Genomic DNA, 16,873 nt, shown 5'->3' on the forward strand with positions numbered 1-16,873 from the left:
TACATGATTTTACTTACATAGATAATTTAAAGCTAATTTTAAGTGCACTTTTTTCCCCTCAAGGAGATGAAGCCTTATCTAAATCAGTGCCTGTCACAGTGGATGATGATGATGACGACAATGATCCTGAGAATAGGTATGATTCCATCTGTAAGGACTTTAAAAAGATTATAACACACCCTAGGCGTGGGCACAAACAGCAGCAACGGAACCACAAACCGGTTGTAAAAACCAGGAGTGCCTGCCTTAGAAAGACTCGCTCACAGTCTTCCTGCAAGTTTGAAAGAAAGGCCAGAAAATGGGCTAAAACTCAGAAACCTTAAGAGAAAGTAAATATAAATATTAACACACCTAGCATAGGGTGTGTTATAAATGCAGCACTGTCAATTTTACGTTCCCATGTAAACTGTGATAATTTTTTGAGAATATTTTAATTTTGGCAGAGTATTTTATTGATGAAAATAAATCATTTCAATAAATGGTGACAACAGACATCTCTCTCCTCAATATCTGATTATTGTTTTTAATTGCCATCTAATATGGTGGTCCTGTTTATTAAGACCCATTCAAAGTGATGAAAAGGAGATTGCTCTGATATGTAATATTAAGAAATTCTTTTCAAAATAAGTATCAATTTATAAAGGGTCCAGACCGATTTGGATTTTAACCATTTTTCAAATAAAATAGTATGATAGTATTAATTTGAATAAGACACAGTAGGTTAGAAGTAAACAGTGTAGCCTTTACAGATTCACTTAACCTGAGGGATGGCTGGGAGAAGAAAAAAATACAAAGACACATCCATATCCTAACAATGAAGAATAATGGAAATGTATTAAAGAATATAACCCTAATTTTTCTACCTATCTCTTAAACCCTTCCTGAAATACAGTATATCCCACACTCATAATCTTCAACAAGATTGTGTGGTATAGTAGGTGGAATTTTAGAATAATGGGGATAAGAATATCTGATTTCTAGTTTTAACTTCTTTTGTCTGTGTGATTGTATGCAAGTGATTCTACCAAAAGTTTCTGATTTCTAAAATGAAAGGTTGGATGAAATTTTCCCTGATTAATTCTAACACCTATTATCAATGATAGACTTAATGGTTTTACTAAAGAACATTCTATTAACCATCCATTTATTCCTAATAGTAAGTTATAATATTAAGAAAACATGAAAATATGCATGTAATTTTTGTGTCATAATTTTGTAGGAAATTAACTTTGAGTTAGTAAATGCTGTGAGCCAGCTGTTATTGTAGCTCTGTTTTCTATATCTTGTTGATGCTGATAGAGTTTTTTGTTTTTAAGATCAGCATTTTTCTAATAGGAGAATGTTTTTATTAAGGTAAATGAACAATTTTATTTTGTACTTTTAAATAGAGATCAGTCATGGGCACAATGATTCAGATGCTGCTTACCTACTAATTTTATTTATTAAAAAATACATATATCCACTTATTTTATGAGATGAGGTGGGGTCCAGAATGGATTGGTAAAGGCATATATTTTATTCATCAGCAAGTTTTATAGTACATGATAGCAAGATTATGAAAGCATTTAAAAAATCTCTTTTAAAATGCTTTAATTCCTCTTTATTTATTTAGACTACTATTTTGTTTTCCTGTAAACCATGAGGGCTCAAATGTTATTAAAAGGCTAATAATGCTTTAAGCATGCTATATTCTATTTTAACTACATATATGATGAACCTTAATCTCATATTTAGCCACCAAATGAGTGTCATTGAGGTATGATAATTTTATATTTAAGTTAGAACTTGTCAAAATATGAATATGATTTTCATCTTTTAAATTGCTTGATTATATCTCTCTGTAACTGGCAGATATTTTATTGAAAGGTATATTTAATTCCATCTTGTATTTTTGATTAAAAAATACAACACTGTTCAGTATTTTTGAGAAAAATGAATTTTATCTTGAACATGTTTTTCATTATACTTATTTCAGTGTGCCATTATAAAATATATCATTAGTAACTTGTTTCATTTTCAGCATAACAAAGAGGTATCTAATACCCACGGTGGGCATACAAATACCCACTGGAACTGTTTTTACATAGATGATGTATTTGAGCATATTTGAATATGCACTTTTAAAAATTTATTTGCAGATCATGATTAAGACTTGGAATTATAGTTACCATTTCACATTTTTGAGTAGGATGTATTTTAGTATACAGCATATTGTGATTGTGTGTAAATTTGTACACAATTGTGTAATTGTGTATAAATTGTGTATACATTTCAAATGCTTTGACTTTTTAGCAATGTTAATACATTTTCAGTTTTGACATTTATGGAGAGGTAAATAGTGTATTAATGCCAATGCTTAAGTATTTGGATGCAATAAATTTCTATAAAACTTTTTTCTTGTTCAAGCATTTCATGTTAATTATAATGCATCTTTTCATGAAAGTTGAAAGAATTTGTTAAAATCAAGATATGGAGGTTAGTTTTTAACCAAAGAAGTTTTGATATTTCTGATATTGAGGAAGTAAATACTTTATAATTCCCTAAACATATATACTTATATATGAAATATATACTTACATATAAATTTATGGGAGAGTTTTACAGTGGATTGCACTACTGTTTCTGTCTTTTCTATTTTTAAAGCTATGATAGTTTTTGGAGTCATTTAGAAAATTTAGTCATTTCCTGAATATTTTAGTAGGTGTGAATATATAAATTTGTTGTTTTAGCATACTGTTATGTAGCATCATTCATATTTGAAAGTAAATGTATGCCGTTGTGAGGTAGAGTGGTTTAAATTGTAAAGTAATTTCTGTTAAATTGCATTTATATAATAAACAATGAAAAAATATTATATATTGACAGTTTAACTTTTTTTTGGTTGAACTTTTTAGAAAAAAATATAAATAGTAGACTAACTTTATAGTTTGAATTTTGTATAATTGGGAATTTACTTAGAATTTTATAGTTTAGACTTTATGTACTTTTTGAAAGGGAGAATAATATGAAATGGTTTGTAAAGTTATTTAAATTACACGTCCGTTATTTTACAAAGTCCGTTATTTTAATTTGCTGTTATATTAAGTAGCCTTTCAAATACCTATTGCATTTTAAATTGGTTCTTTCATTGAAAAAACATTTATTTATGTAATTTTAAAATTATGATTGCATTTCTACAGTTAGCTGGCATCAAAGATACATTATGATTCTGTAAAAGGGGAATTTTGACTAGACATTTTCTAATGTCCTATATCTGAATACCTATACTGTGAATTAGTCTCAGTGATAAGATGTTAGTTTGTTCAAGTTTAACAGTGTTAATGTTGAGGATCATTAAACCAGGCTTGTCTTTAGAGGTTGCATACTAAATCAGTGAGGAGTCTGAGAAAGAATTATTTTCAGTATGTTCTTTATTTGTAGATTTTTTCTAAGCATTCTTTTTTTTATTCAAATTTGACTAAAAGCTGAGATTTTTATATGGATACCCTCCCCTGGCACACACAAAAAACATTTACCTTCTATTTGAAGAATGCTTAATTGGGTCTAATAATACTCCATAGTTTTCTCATAGTTTCTTTCTCAGTGGGGTTAAATACTTACATAAAAGCAAAATTTGATGTGGAGATTGCTTAAAGATTGTCTGTTGTTTATAGAAGTTCTGTACTTAATTATAGTGGGACTACACCGTACCCTTAAAGATTTCCAGTTATTTTGTTATTTGGTAATACTTTACTTTTCAACTGGAAAATACACAAATGATTGTTTTTTCCCTACTGATTTGGTGGAGGTATTGAGGTATTCTGTTGATAAAGGTTCTGTACTATTAATTCAGCATATTTTCAAAAGTAATTAATTTTTCCTGGATGTTGTTCATGTTAATGAAGATATTTAATGATTGCTTACCTGATCTCAGCAATGTTTAATGGGTTGGGTATATCTCAGGTCCCTTCAACAAAAGACTTTTCATTTGGTTTCCATTTTAAGCACTTTTTAGAATGTTTATTTTCTACACATGTTTTTATTTTTTATATGAATTTGCTAAATCTGGAATAATTTTTTCTCTGTGAAATATTTTTTTTTCATGGTGGTCCTGTTTGGCTACCAAAATTGCTTTGGTTCTCCTTTATTATTTTGAAAAACAAAGCTAGCATTTTAAATGAAGCATTTTACTTGTTTTTATGTTTGATTAAGGGTTTTAAATGCCTGGCAATTTTAAGGTAACTCCATTTCAGTTTACTCTGTTTTTTTTGTGCAGGTAAGTATTGTAAGTCATTTAAGTACATATAGATGTCTAGTCTTGTATATAGGATCCATTTGTAGATAACTAAACTGGTTGCAGTTGTCATGAGATCTCTTTCTCATGCTAGGATTTTCAGCAAGGAAATAAACATGGTCATTAGTAGTGATCTCTCTGCTTAAGATTTAAACATTATGTTTAGCCTTCTTTCCTGTTCTCTGTTCTTTGGTGATACTGGGACTTTTTAGAGAATGGAAAATAGCCCCACCCTCACCCCCCACCCCCACAAAGGGAGTTTGCATTTTCTAGTGATAGCAAAAATGATTCATTTTTCTGACTTAATATATGTCTCCTTTGTCTTTAGCTTTGAAGTTTATAAATAAAAATGAGAGGAGACAATCCTGTTTTTACCTTTCAAGTATAAGAAAATATTAAACTATCTCTTTAATATCAAATTTTCTAAATTTATATCAGTGTTAATAAAGTTTTTCCTGTTTAAATTTCCTCTAAAACTGCTTTAGATTTTACATAAAATCAGGGAATGCACATTTTGTTATTTGAATTTAGTCAAACATTATAGCCTGTGTATAAATTGCTAATAAACTGTGGGTTCTTAATTTCATACAGCTTTTATATTTCTACTAAGTTTTTAAAAAAAGTTATTTGATACTAATGTTCCTGGTACCCTCACTAAAAAGGGAAACAGTGCTGCTTTTCAGTAACTGCAAACATTGTAGGACGTATGACTAACAAATGTTTGAAACTACTGTTTAGCTTTTTGATTCTTTAGTTACATCATTATTATCTCATAAACTCCACCATTTTTGGGTACAGATCATATGCCTTAGTCATTTTTTATAGAAGCGTTCATATCAAGAATACTAATTTTGAACTAAGGAGTTAAAAAATGCTAATATAGATTTTGAAGATGAATTCCATAGCAATTCTATGAAATACTTTAGGTTTTTTTTAAAAATATTTTTTAATTTAAATTCAGTTAGTCAACATATAATGTATTATTGGTTTCAGAGGTGCAGGCCTATGATTCTTCAGTCTTATAGAATACCCAGTGCTCATTACATTACATGCCTTTCTTAATGTCCATCACCCAGTTTGAAATACTTGTTTTTACTAACCCTGAAGTATATATAACATTTGTTAATGCCTCACACTTTACTGGAAGAATATGGGTTCAACCTTGTTTTCACAAAAAGTTTTTAACATTCTTTGGCTGTAGTCATTTGAATTGTTTTACATCTCAGCATTTTGAATATGGTATTGTATTTGAGCTTGGCATATACTTATTTTGTATCTCTAAAGGGTATGCATTTAAACCTATAATCTTATTCAGAATTCTCTGTTTAAACTAATTCTGTTGTATTGTACACACAATGTAAACACTTTTTAAAAAAATTTGTCATCTTTGTGTATGGGTGCACCATAGTTTTTGGTATTTTTTACTTAGCAATTTTCTTTAAACCTGTTTTCAGAACCTCTTAAAAGATAAAATAGTAGATTATAGGGGTGTATCTGAGATGGCCTGTCAAGAGCACTATAGAGATGGAGCATACTGGACTAAAGATGTTTAGAACTTTTAAAAAAAATTTTAAAAATTGAATCTCCAATACTTTCATTTCTAAATACATATTTGGAAATTAATAAAATACAGTTATCTTTAAGAATGTGACTGTTGTAGATTCACCAGGTACTCATAAGCATGGTAGTAGTGAATGAGCAGAAACTGTAACACTAGCATAGTAGGGTTAGAGAATCTTAGGATTCAGGATTCATCTTAGGTGCTACTTCTTGCTTTGCCACTAACTAGCTTTGTTTCTTTGGCCACATCATTTTCCCTTTCTGCGCCTGTTTCCTCATCTGTCAAATGGCAAAATTGGGGCTCTAAAATTTTGTGTTGCTTTTATAATGGCGGTTTCTCTAAAACCTCCATGGTGCACCAGATCCCTCTATTGATTGCTCCTATTTTAGAAATTAAATGTTTTGAATTATTGACTTATGTACCAGCAAAAGGTAGTTTACTTTCTTTCTCTGTTTGAGTGATTACACAAGGAACATTCACGCATTTCTTTTCTAGATAGGATCAGAATAACTAAAGGCTTTCTTGGCTTTCTCTTTCTCTTTCTCTCTTTTTCCTGCTTGGGTGTTTGTCTTTGCATTTTCGGGGTGATTCCTTATTTTATTTTTGCTTCCTTACAGTAGTTGAAGGTGTAAAGGGTCATAAGACATTATTTTGGTATTATGTGATTTAGAAGCCTTAGCTTGTTTGGGTTTTGGGGTTCTATTATTCTCTTGTGCATCAGTTCCAATCATTGTTTTTTTTTTTTTTTTGTGGGTTTTACCCTTCCTCCCATATTGTTTTGCTTTCTCCCCTTCTCCCTTCCCTCCCTTTCAGGAAAATGGAGGAGTGGCTCCATTACTTCCAGCTCTGCCCAGGTTTTCTGCCACAGAGTGGCACAGCCTGTGCCTCTAATACTTCTGATAGAGTCGTGACTGCTTTGGATGCTACACCTGTCCCAAGATGTAATATTGAGCATTGAGATTCCAGGGGGGCAGTACCTTGTTGCCTGGATGATTTTCTCAGAAACGTCCTGGAAAGCCTCAAGAAAGGAAACTTCAGTGCAAACAAATCAACTAGGGATCATGACTATACATCCAACACATGCATACCAGCACGGGTCCGGCCGAGGCCTCCAAAATGATGCTTTGCCAGCCTCAGCTGGTTCTCGAGTGATGATGTCCTTGAAGTCTCTGTGGCCCGTGACTCAAGAGTTAAGGTAGTGGAGTTTCCCTTAAAGCATCTCAACAGCAGGCTTTGTAGATGGGACACATCTCACCTCAGCATGTTTGCTGACTACTCAGGTTGAAGGTCAGCCTCAGCCCTTAGGTCCTTCAAGCTAAGTTCTAACTGAGGTGTAGGTTATGTGATAGGCTAGGTTTATGATCCAGTGTGTCTTTGATGGAGTGGGCTTGAGCCATCAGTCATGAAAAATGATTTAACTTTTTATTCTTTTTAGTGCTTAATATACAGGACTATACATTAGGTTTTCCATTGGTCAAAAGGTATTAGAGGGTAAATCTAAACCATCTTAGGGAGGTAAAGCTAAGGGAATCTCCATCACTCTGTATGTAAGTTCAGTTTGGAGAAAAATGACCATTCTCTGAATTCTGTAATTTTTTTCCTGTTTCTAAAGCGATTGTGATTGTTCTATATATTATGTTCTTAATGAAGGTTGTTGATTGATAAACCATGTAATTTTTCAGTGTATGGCTCTTATTTAATTTTCCATAATTTATTATGTAATTTCGCAGTTGACATAGAATTGTATCTTAAATCATGTGTATCATATTTCTCAGTTTTTTCATGACAGTCTAGAGTATGAATTAGGTAGGTTTACATATTTTGACTTCCATTTGGTAGACATTCTCTTAAGAGTCTAGAGTTCGAAAGAAGAAAAATCTTATGATTTCTTAAAATGAACCAAGTCTTTACAGATAATACAGAATTTTAGACTTTTTTTGAACTTGTAAATACAAACAAGTCAGGTGATTGAAGTAACCTTCAGTGTAACTAAACTACTACTTGTATTTTTATTGGTTATTATTGTACTACCCAAATGGTTATATAAGATCTTGTTACTGTAAGTGAAGTGTTTTTCTATTTGCAATCTGTTATTCAACACTTTACATTTATGTGTGTGTGTGTGTGTGTGTGTGTGTGTGTGTACCCACATTCATTCCAAAACAGTGGTTTTACCCAAATTGGTTCAAGAAAGTTTTTCCTTGTCCATGGGAAATGACAAATGTAGTGTACATTAAAGATTTTAGAGAGTTTTTCTAGACAGATGCTTTTATTAAATTTAAAGAACCACCCTTCATTCTGAAACTGTTTCCTAATTTGTGGAGGGTATGTTCAAATAATCTTTACTTTATAAAATGATGAAAATAAACAATTTTGGCTTCATATTTTTATTTTTGGCAAGATGAGAACTTGACAGTCCTGTACTGTTCTCCATTTTAAAAAGTTTACTGTGTACAATCCAAGTCAGCAAACCATTGATGTAGAAGTGTAATATCAACACTTTATAGCTCAACTGCAGTAGGATTTAAATTGGAGTGATCTAATCTTCACTTTATTGAAACAAATCAGATAAAAAAAAAACCCTCAAAGAAGCAAACTTATCTGTGGTTTCCTTTAGCACTTAGTAACTCTCTGTGTTTTCTAAGTATTTCTAATTTGTCTGTTTAGGGAAGGAAGCACCAAAAGGCAGATAATAAGTGATTACCTTTTTGCTTCAGTCTTATTTGGTGCCTTTAATATGTATCTTTGAATAAAACTAGTAACGAACAGTCTGCCTTTCAGATAAAATTACCAAGGCATTAACATCTCCTATCATTGAGTGAATCTTGATTGAAATGTGAATGTATGTTAAGAAATCTGAAGAAGGGTTTCAAATCCAAAAATAGCAGAAGTTCCATAATGCCACCTGGAAGTTTTTGACTGAGCTAGAGAGAATCTTAATTGCAGAATGGATTTTTATCCCATAATAAGAGTTATTATTACTTCATGGAAAACTAAGAATCATGCTGCCTTCCTTTTGAACCTTTTTATAAGGTATTCCTTTGTTCCTGTGATTTATAAATTTATATCACAAAGACACGCCAGGTGCAGAACACCTCATCTTATACAAAAGCTGCATGATTGCTTTTATCTTACATTTTCAGGTGTTTTCCTTTAACGTAAACATGGAAATTTATTAGGATTATATTTTATTGTAACATAAGATGACATTAAAGAAATATTTTTTCATGCTTTTAGCATGCTTTTAGCATTAACAAATTGGTCTTTGAGGAACATCTTGAGAAATTTTGGTATGAGTGAGGCTACTGCACTGTCTACTTTTTGGGAAAGTGAAGACTCATTTATGGTATTTTGTGTTCTTTTACCATGTGTATAATTAATAGCACTCATGTCCCTTCTCTTATCTGCCCTAGTTTGAATATTATTAGGGATTTCTGATTGCTTCAATACTTAGTATATGGTATATGCTTTCATTTCATTAACAGAATTTATGAATTAAATGGAAATTTAAGTGCCAAAAATATTTTTCACCAGTTTGAGGCACTGTTTGATAAGAAAGTGGTATATTACACATTGATTTTCTACGAATTGTTTTGCTTTGAATAGTCTTCTCATGTGGAGTTTTGTCTTGGAATGCCATTTTTCTAAATAAGTTGATTTATTACATGGGCCTGTCTGATACTGTAGCTGTTGGATGATGGCAGCAGAGCAAATATAGGATTAGAAGATTATGCAGCATGAAATTGCAATTGGTCAAAATGGTAGAAATGTCCCTCAGATTTTTAAATAAATGGCAGAAGTATGTAGAATTGGAAGATAAAAATCAGTACTAAGAGCATTTTCAAAAGTTTTGGTTGGTAGCTTAGTTAAAATTTGGTTTTGGTAGTCTTCTACTGACAGTATAAAATCTTTTTGCACATTTATTTCTATTTTGATAGAAGTTTTTTTTTGAATTTTGTTATACTTCACTACCAAATATATAGTTTTTTTTTTTACTGTCTTTTTACTCAAGAATTGCCAAGAAGATGCTTTTAGAAGAAATTAAAGCCAATCTTTCCTCTGATGAGGATGGATCTTCAGATGATGAACCAGAAGAGGGGAAAAAAAGAACTGGAAAACACAGTGAAGAAAACCTGGGAGATGAGGGTGAGCTCCAACAAGAAGTATAGGATCTCATAACTTGATTGTTTGACCAATTCAGTTTTTGAGGACTATCTGAGCATGAAATTTCATAATATATGCATTTGGAGTTTATTAAAATATTTAAAACTTTACTACTACCTTTACTCCTTTTGAGTATGTGGTAGTAATTGTGCACATTTTGTCAGTTTTTGCCAATAAACAGATGATTTTTAAAGCAATTTTTTTTTTACTTTTTAAAAAATCTATGTGTCTATTGGTGATTTTTAATCAATATTTAATCATAGTAATCAAGTCTGATATAATGCAAGCTCTGATCTTTTTCATAAGTCTTGGTAATTAAATAGTTTTATAAAACATTTTAAAAGGAAAAAAAAGTCTGAAGGCTTTACTGATTTTCTCCATTTAGAAGCAAAAATTCAACTCAATTCTGAATCAGATTCAGATTCTGAAGAATCTAAGAAGCCAAGGTACAGACATAGGCTTTTGAGGCACAAACTCACTGTGAGTGATGGAGAATCTGGAGAAGAAAAAAAGATGAAGCCTAAAGAACACAAAGAAGCCAAAGGCAGAAATAGAAGGAAAGGTAAGACATTTTAATTCTGAATGTAAGGAGGGGGTGCGTGCGTGGCTCAGTCAGTTAAGCATCTGCTTTCCCCTCAGGTCATGATCCCTGAGTCCCAGGACCAAGTCCTGCATCAGGTTCCCTGCTCAGTGGGGTGTCTGCTTTTCCCTGTGACCCTCCCCCATCTTGTGCTTTCTCTCTCTCCCTCTCTCTCAAGTGAATAAAATCTTTAAGGAGAGAGAGAGAGGGAAGGAGGAAGTGAGAAAGAGGAGGAGGGCAGAGGGAAAGGGAGAGAATCCCAAGCGAGCTCCACAGTCAGTGTAGATCCCAACGTGGGGCTTGATCTCATGACCCTGCAATCACGACCTGAGCCAAAATCAAGAGTTAGACACTTAACTGACCGAGCCATCCAAGTGCCCCAGGAACATACTAGTTTTATAAACTAATTATAGTAATGAAATTTGAGTGGATCTGGACAAGCTATATTAAGTGAGTATCAGCACACTGGTAACAGTTGTTTTCTTACATGAGAATGAAATAAAGAATTTAGAGTGAGGAGAATCCAGAAACTTGAGAAATGACACAAAGAATATTTTTAACCTTCAGTAGTCATATGCACTTAGATTAAAAAGATAAATATGACATTAAATAAAATGCTTGTCTGTATCTGCAGGAAGAAATAATGCTTTCCTAAGGAAGGATAGAAGGTACAATTAATTTGGGTAAATTTATTATATGCAAACCTTGTAAATTTTCATTACATTAAAGTCTTAATTCTTCTGCATTGAGTGCTTACTTATTTCCAGCATCATAGTAAATATTGAAAATATAAAAATGAATAAGGAAATCATTGTCTTGTATGGTGGTTTTCAGCCTGACTACACATGTGGATTATTTTGGGGATTTTGAAGTACGTGTATGACAGGACTCCATCCCAAACCAATTATAGCATAAATGTTGGTGGTGAAATCTAGGTATCCATATATTTTATAGACCACCTCTGATGCAATTCTGATATGTAGCCAGGTTTGGTGTCAGTACTTTTATGAGAATTATTGACATTAATAATATATGAAATTTAGCACTATGAGGGATGTTTTCTATAACAGAGGTATTGTATAGTGTGGCACAAAGGAAGATTTCTTTATCTTCTTGGGGGATGGCAGTTATCCCCAGAGATGACTTCACAAAGATGAAGAGTTTCACTCAGCAGACCAGGTTGTAATTGAGAAGCAGGTAGATGTGAAGATTTATAACATAAGCAGGGAAAAAAACTTTAGAAGCCTCTGCAAGCTGTTTGGCAGGTGGTAGACAGGATGCAGTTAACATGGTATAGTTAGACTGTAGGAGGGAATAGGGAAAGTAACATCAGGAAATGAAGCTGGGCCAAGACAGACATCAAGTGCTGGAGACACTTGTAAGTTTTCATTTCTTTCTTTTTTTTAATCTTTTAATTTTTTTATAAACATATAATGTATTATTAGCCCCAGGGGTACAGGTCTGTGAATCGCTAGGTTTACACACTAAGCTTTCATATCTTAAATTGGAGTACTTGGCAGTGGACCCACGGGTACATGAGGCTGTAGAGTAAACATTGCACACCTCTTGGGTGTGTCCATTTTACTTGAACATTGGGGGAGAGCATTCTTAAGTAATCACTTAATTTTTTATATTGAAAAATTAAGTGTGAAATTTATATTGAAAGCTTAAATATGAAATTTACTTGAGCATTTTGGCTAACAAAATGTTCAAAGAAACTGTTTTCTTAGGGGCAGATTCTGAAAACTTTACTGCCAAACCCCTGGAGGGCAAATAAGCTCCTTTTTGCCACTAGGAATAGGAAAACATTCTTGGACGTGTCTGAGGAGTACAATAGGCTCTATAAGCTGAAGAGCCATAGAAAGTTTCCTTTATTTTTTAATTTTAAAAAATATTTCTATTTTTAAATTTTCTTGAATTGTAGATGGATTGAGATATAATTCATAAACCATACAGTTTGCCTGTTTACAGCATACAATTGAGTTGTTTTTAGTATATCCACAGAGGAATACCACTATTTTTTTAAGATTTTATTTATTTGACAGAGAGATAGAGCAAGTAGGCAGAGTGGCAGACAGAGGGAGAGGGAGAAGCAGGCTCCCCCATGAGCAGGGAGCCTGATGTGGGGCTCGATCCTGGGGCCCTGGGATCATGACCTGAGCCAGAGGGAGCTGCTTTAATCAACAGAGCTACCCAGGAATCCCGGAATATCATCACTTTTTAAAACAACTTTGATGTATACTATACATATAGACAAGGGCACATTTTATAAGCAGACAGCTTGATGAACATGTATGGCACAGGACATTGGTTACTAGTACTTCTGTATCACAGTCTCAGCCCAACCACTCATTGTTCCCACTGAAAGACTGTAACCAAGAATATAATATCAGATTAGTTGCCTATTACTGTGATACTCAGAGCTTAGATTTGCATCTACTTGGAGGATACTGCTATAGTTGATACCAAGTGTGGTTGTTAAAGAGGAGAATTGATTTGTGTCATAGACTGAATTGTTAGCTCTTGTTAACTGATGTGAAAGAAAGAAGTCTGGGATGATTGTCAGGTTTTTAGAGTTGTCATGGTATATGTATAATATGACAAATTAGATGAGATGGCCTAGGAGAGCCTCTAATGTACAGATGAAGGACTAAGGAAAGAATCTTGGAACCCTGAATATTTAAAGGGCTGTTGATCAGAAGTTACTCATTTAAGAGGAAGAGGAGGGCTTCCCCCCATGTACATAAACTTCATATGTCAAGGACATTTTCTTGTTAATAAATAAATAATGATACATCATTTTGTGAATGCTTAATTTAAAGATTTCCTTGCAGCATGACGGTAAGCTTGTCTTTCAGATTCTATAAAGCAACTGAGTAATTTAAACAGGTTATATAATTTAATATGATTCCTGTGCATCTTCAGCAAAGTGGGAGATAGGGATTTTGCTTCTGAGGGCTCAGTTCAGAATATAGAGTCCTTTAGCAGGCACAGTTACTTTCGAAATATTTTATTAAAACCTTGATTTTGTGACTTGACCCGTTTCCACTGTCTCTTCTGTGGGTAATTTATTACCCACATGTTTTTTTTCATTTGCTTGTGAAAGAGGGAGAAACTAAAATCCCTTCATATTTATGTTTCTAATATGGATTATGATCATAGTGATTGATACTACATTTAAAGTTGCATGATTTTCCAAGTTTTGCAAACTCTGTTGTGCCTCTGTTGTCTGGAAACTTAAGTTAGGCAGTGGGGAGAAATCAAGAGAGTAGCTGACTTAGTAAATCAGGGGCAACATGTGAAATCTCATTTTTCACCTAAATTTGAAAAAGCTTATATTATTTTGGTGATAATTTTTAAAATGTAATTATTGTCTTTGTATTAGATGATATTAAATTGATGTTATTTTTTAAAGGATTTTATTCATTTGAGAGAGTGAAAGAGAGCAGGGTGAGGGACAGAGGGAGAAAGGGACTCCCTGCTGAGTAGGGAGCCCAATGTGATGTGGAACTCGGTCCTGGGATTCCCGATCATGACCTAAGCTGAAGGCAGACACTTGACTGACTGAGCCACACTGGTGCCCCTGATGTTATTTTTCTAAGTGTGATAATGTTACTTAGTTATATAGGACAGTATGGTAAAGTGTCATCATTTCTGCACTAAAATAAAATGGTTCAGTATAAAAAAGTGTGCATATATAGAGAGCAAGCAAGCAAATGTGATAAACTTAACAATAAGTGAATTGTAGGTATGTAAAAGGGAGAAGGGCTGTAGATGTTCATTTGATAATGCTTTCAAATTTTTGGTAGATTTGAAAATTTTCAAGATAAAGTGATAAAAATGAATAATAGGTTTAGAATTTTACTTTTTTTAAAAAAAGATTTTATTTTTGTGAGACAGAGTGTGCGAGAGAGAGCATGAGCTGGGGGAGAGGCAAATCAAAGAGAGAGGCAGACTCTTTGCTGAACAGGGAGCCTGATGTGGGGCTCGATCCAAGAACCCTGGGATCATGACCTGAGCTGAAGGCATATGCTTAACCAGCTGAGCCACCCAGGTGCTCCTAGAATTTTACTTAATCAGAGGATTTGTATGTATGTGCACGTGGACCTGTGTGCTCCTACACATTCCCAGTTGCTTAGTTCTTTTATTATTATTATGTTTTTTAAAGATTTTATTTATTTATTTGAAAGAGAGAGAGAGAATAAGAAAGAGAGAGTATGAGTGGAGAAAGGTCAGCAGGAGAAGCAGACTCCCTGCTGAGCAGGGAGCCCGATGTGGGACCTGATCCTGGTACTCCAGGATCACGACCTGAGCTGAAGGCAGTCGCTTAACCAACTGAGCCACCCAGGCGCCCTTATTTTTGTTTTATTGTGGTAAAATACAACCTAAAATTTTTACCATTTAAACCATTTTTAAGTGTGCAGTTTAGTGATATTAGGTATATTCACATTGTTGTACAATAGTCAACACTGTCTCCACAGCTCTTTCATCATCCCAACCTAAAACTTTAAACACGAATTCCTTATTCCCGTTTCCCCTAATAGCAATTCTTTATTTATATTAGCATGTGTTTTTTAAATTTATTATTATTATTTTTTGGATAGAACAGATAAGAGATTTTGATCTCAGGTCATGATCTTTAGCAATTTTTTTATGTTCAGTTGGCCAACATTTAGTACCTCATTAATTTTTGATATAGTGTTCAGTGTTTCATTAGTTGCATATAACACCCAGTGCCCATCACATCACATGCCCTTTTTAATACACCTGGTTACCCCCTCCCCCCACACCTCCTCCCTTCTGTAACCCTCAGTTTGTTTCCCAGAGTCCAGAGTTTGTCATGGTTTGTCTCCCTCTCTGATTTCTTCCCATTCAGCAAATTTTTTTTGAAATTTTAGGTTTAAACAAATGTTGTAAAAACAGTACAGGGCTCCTATATAACTTCTACCCAGCTTCCCTAATTTTACACTTTAAGCTTACTATAGTATGATAACCCAAACCAGGGTTAACATTGATACAACACTAATTAGTTAAACTGGGGGTTGGCTAACTATATCTGAAGGCTATACCAGAACCACATTATACTTGCCAACTTCTTACTCACTCACTGTTTTCATGTGTTTATAGTGGCAACGTTGAGTGGAGGTAAGTAGTTGCAACAGAGACCGTATAGCCTACAAAGCTGAAAATACTTAACCATCAGACTTCTCACATAAAATGTTTTCTGACCTCTGAATTAAACTATAGATCTTACGTGCTTTTTATTTGTTTTCCCACTAATGTCTTTTCTGTTCCAGAATCCAATGTAGGGATGCCACATTGCTATTAGTTGTGATGTCTCCTTAGTCTACTCCAATCTGTGACAGTCTCTTTTTTTTCATGATCTTGACAGTTTTGAAGACTATTTATCACTTAGTTTCTGGACTGTCCATCTGTATGTATTTGTCTAATGATTTCTTATGATTAGATTGAGATTATTATGCATTTTGACAAGAGTACTACAAAAGTGACATTTAATCATACACCAAGGTTATATGATGGCAATAGGTCTTATTACTGGTAATAATATTGATTGCTTTGTTCATTTGGTGTCTGCTGGGTTTTTCTGCTGCAAAAATATCTATTTTTCTATTCACATTGAATTAATATCTTGTGGAGAGAGACTATTCAAATATCCTGTGTCTCATCATACTTCAGCCCACTAATTCTAGCATTCATCTTGCCTGAAGCAATTACTGTGACATTTATCTAGCAGTGATTTTCTACTTCTTTCATTACTTATACAGTTAGTAATGGTAAGGAAGGGCTGTCTGTTTTCCCTTATTTATTTATCCCATTACTTACGTTAATATGGGTTTATAGATATTTTATTTTATGAGTTGTGACCCACTTACTCATTTTGTCACTTAGATTGTTTTAGCTTTGGCTATTGGAAGCTCCTTCAAGTTGGATCACATGTCCTTTGAATATACCCCCATAATGTTCTGAGCACTGCTTTACTTTCTGGCAACACAAGATATTTCAAGCTCATCTTGTATTTTCCCTGCCTGGCTTCCTCTGGCCAGAAAGATTGGTATTCTTCTGGGGTTTTGGATACCTGTGTCATAGCAGCTTTGGTACAGAAGAATAAAATTTTTGAGAGAAAAAATAAAATTGGGGATTCCCTTTATTCTCATTATTTGTAGGGCCCAGCTCCCTTTTCTCAGTGCAATGGCTAGAAATGGAGTTCTCCCAGTTTTGCACCCTCTGCAATAGTTTTGGAATTCAGCCTGCCTTCTTGTTGAAACCAGGATGA

General features: G+C 33.5%; 1 protein-coding gene across 5 annotated transcripts in view; it reads left to right on the forward strand.

The window, feature by feature from the left end:
- ATRX (ATRX chromatin remodeler) overlaps nucleotides 1-16,873 on the forward strand; it is a 293,312-nt gene that overhangs the window by 111,198 nt on the left and 165,241 nt on the right. For all 5 annotated transcript variants that reach the window (XM_082716012.1, XM_082716016.1, XM_082716013.1 and 2 more), the window contains 3 exons: nucleotides 64-136; nucleotides 9,847-9,980; nucleotides 10,384-10,560. In XM_082716012.1, coding sequence (XP_082572138.1) covers nucleotides 64-136; nucleotides 9,847-9,980; nucleotides 10,384-10,560 — 384 coding nt within the window. The remainder of the gene's footprint in view (nucleotides 1-63; nucleotides 137-9,846; nucleotides 9,981-10,383; nucleotides 10,561-16,873) is intronic.

The sequence above is a fragment of the Mustela nivalis genome (assembly GCF_964662115.1).
Source record: "Mustela nivalis genome assembly, chromosome: X".
Lineage (NCBI taxonomy): Eukaryota > Metazoa > Chordata > Mammalia > Carnivora > Mustelidae > Mustela > Mustela nivalis.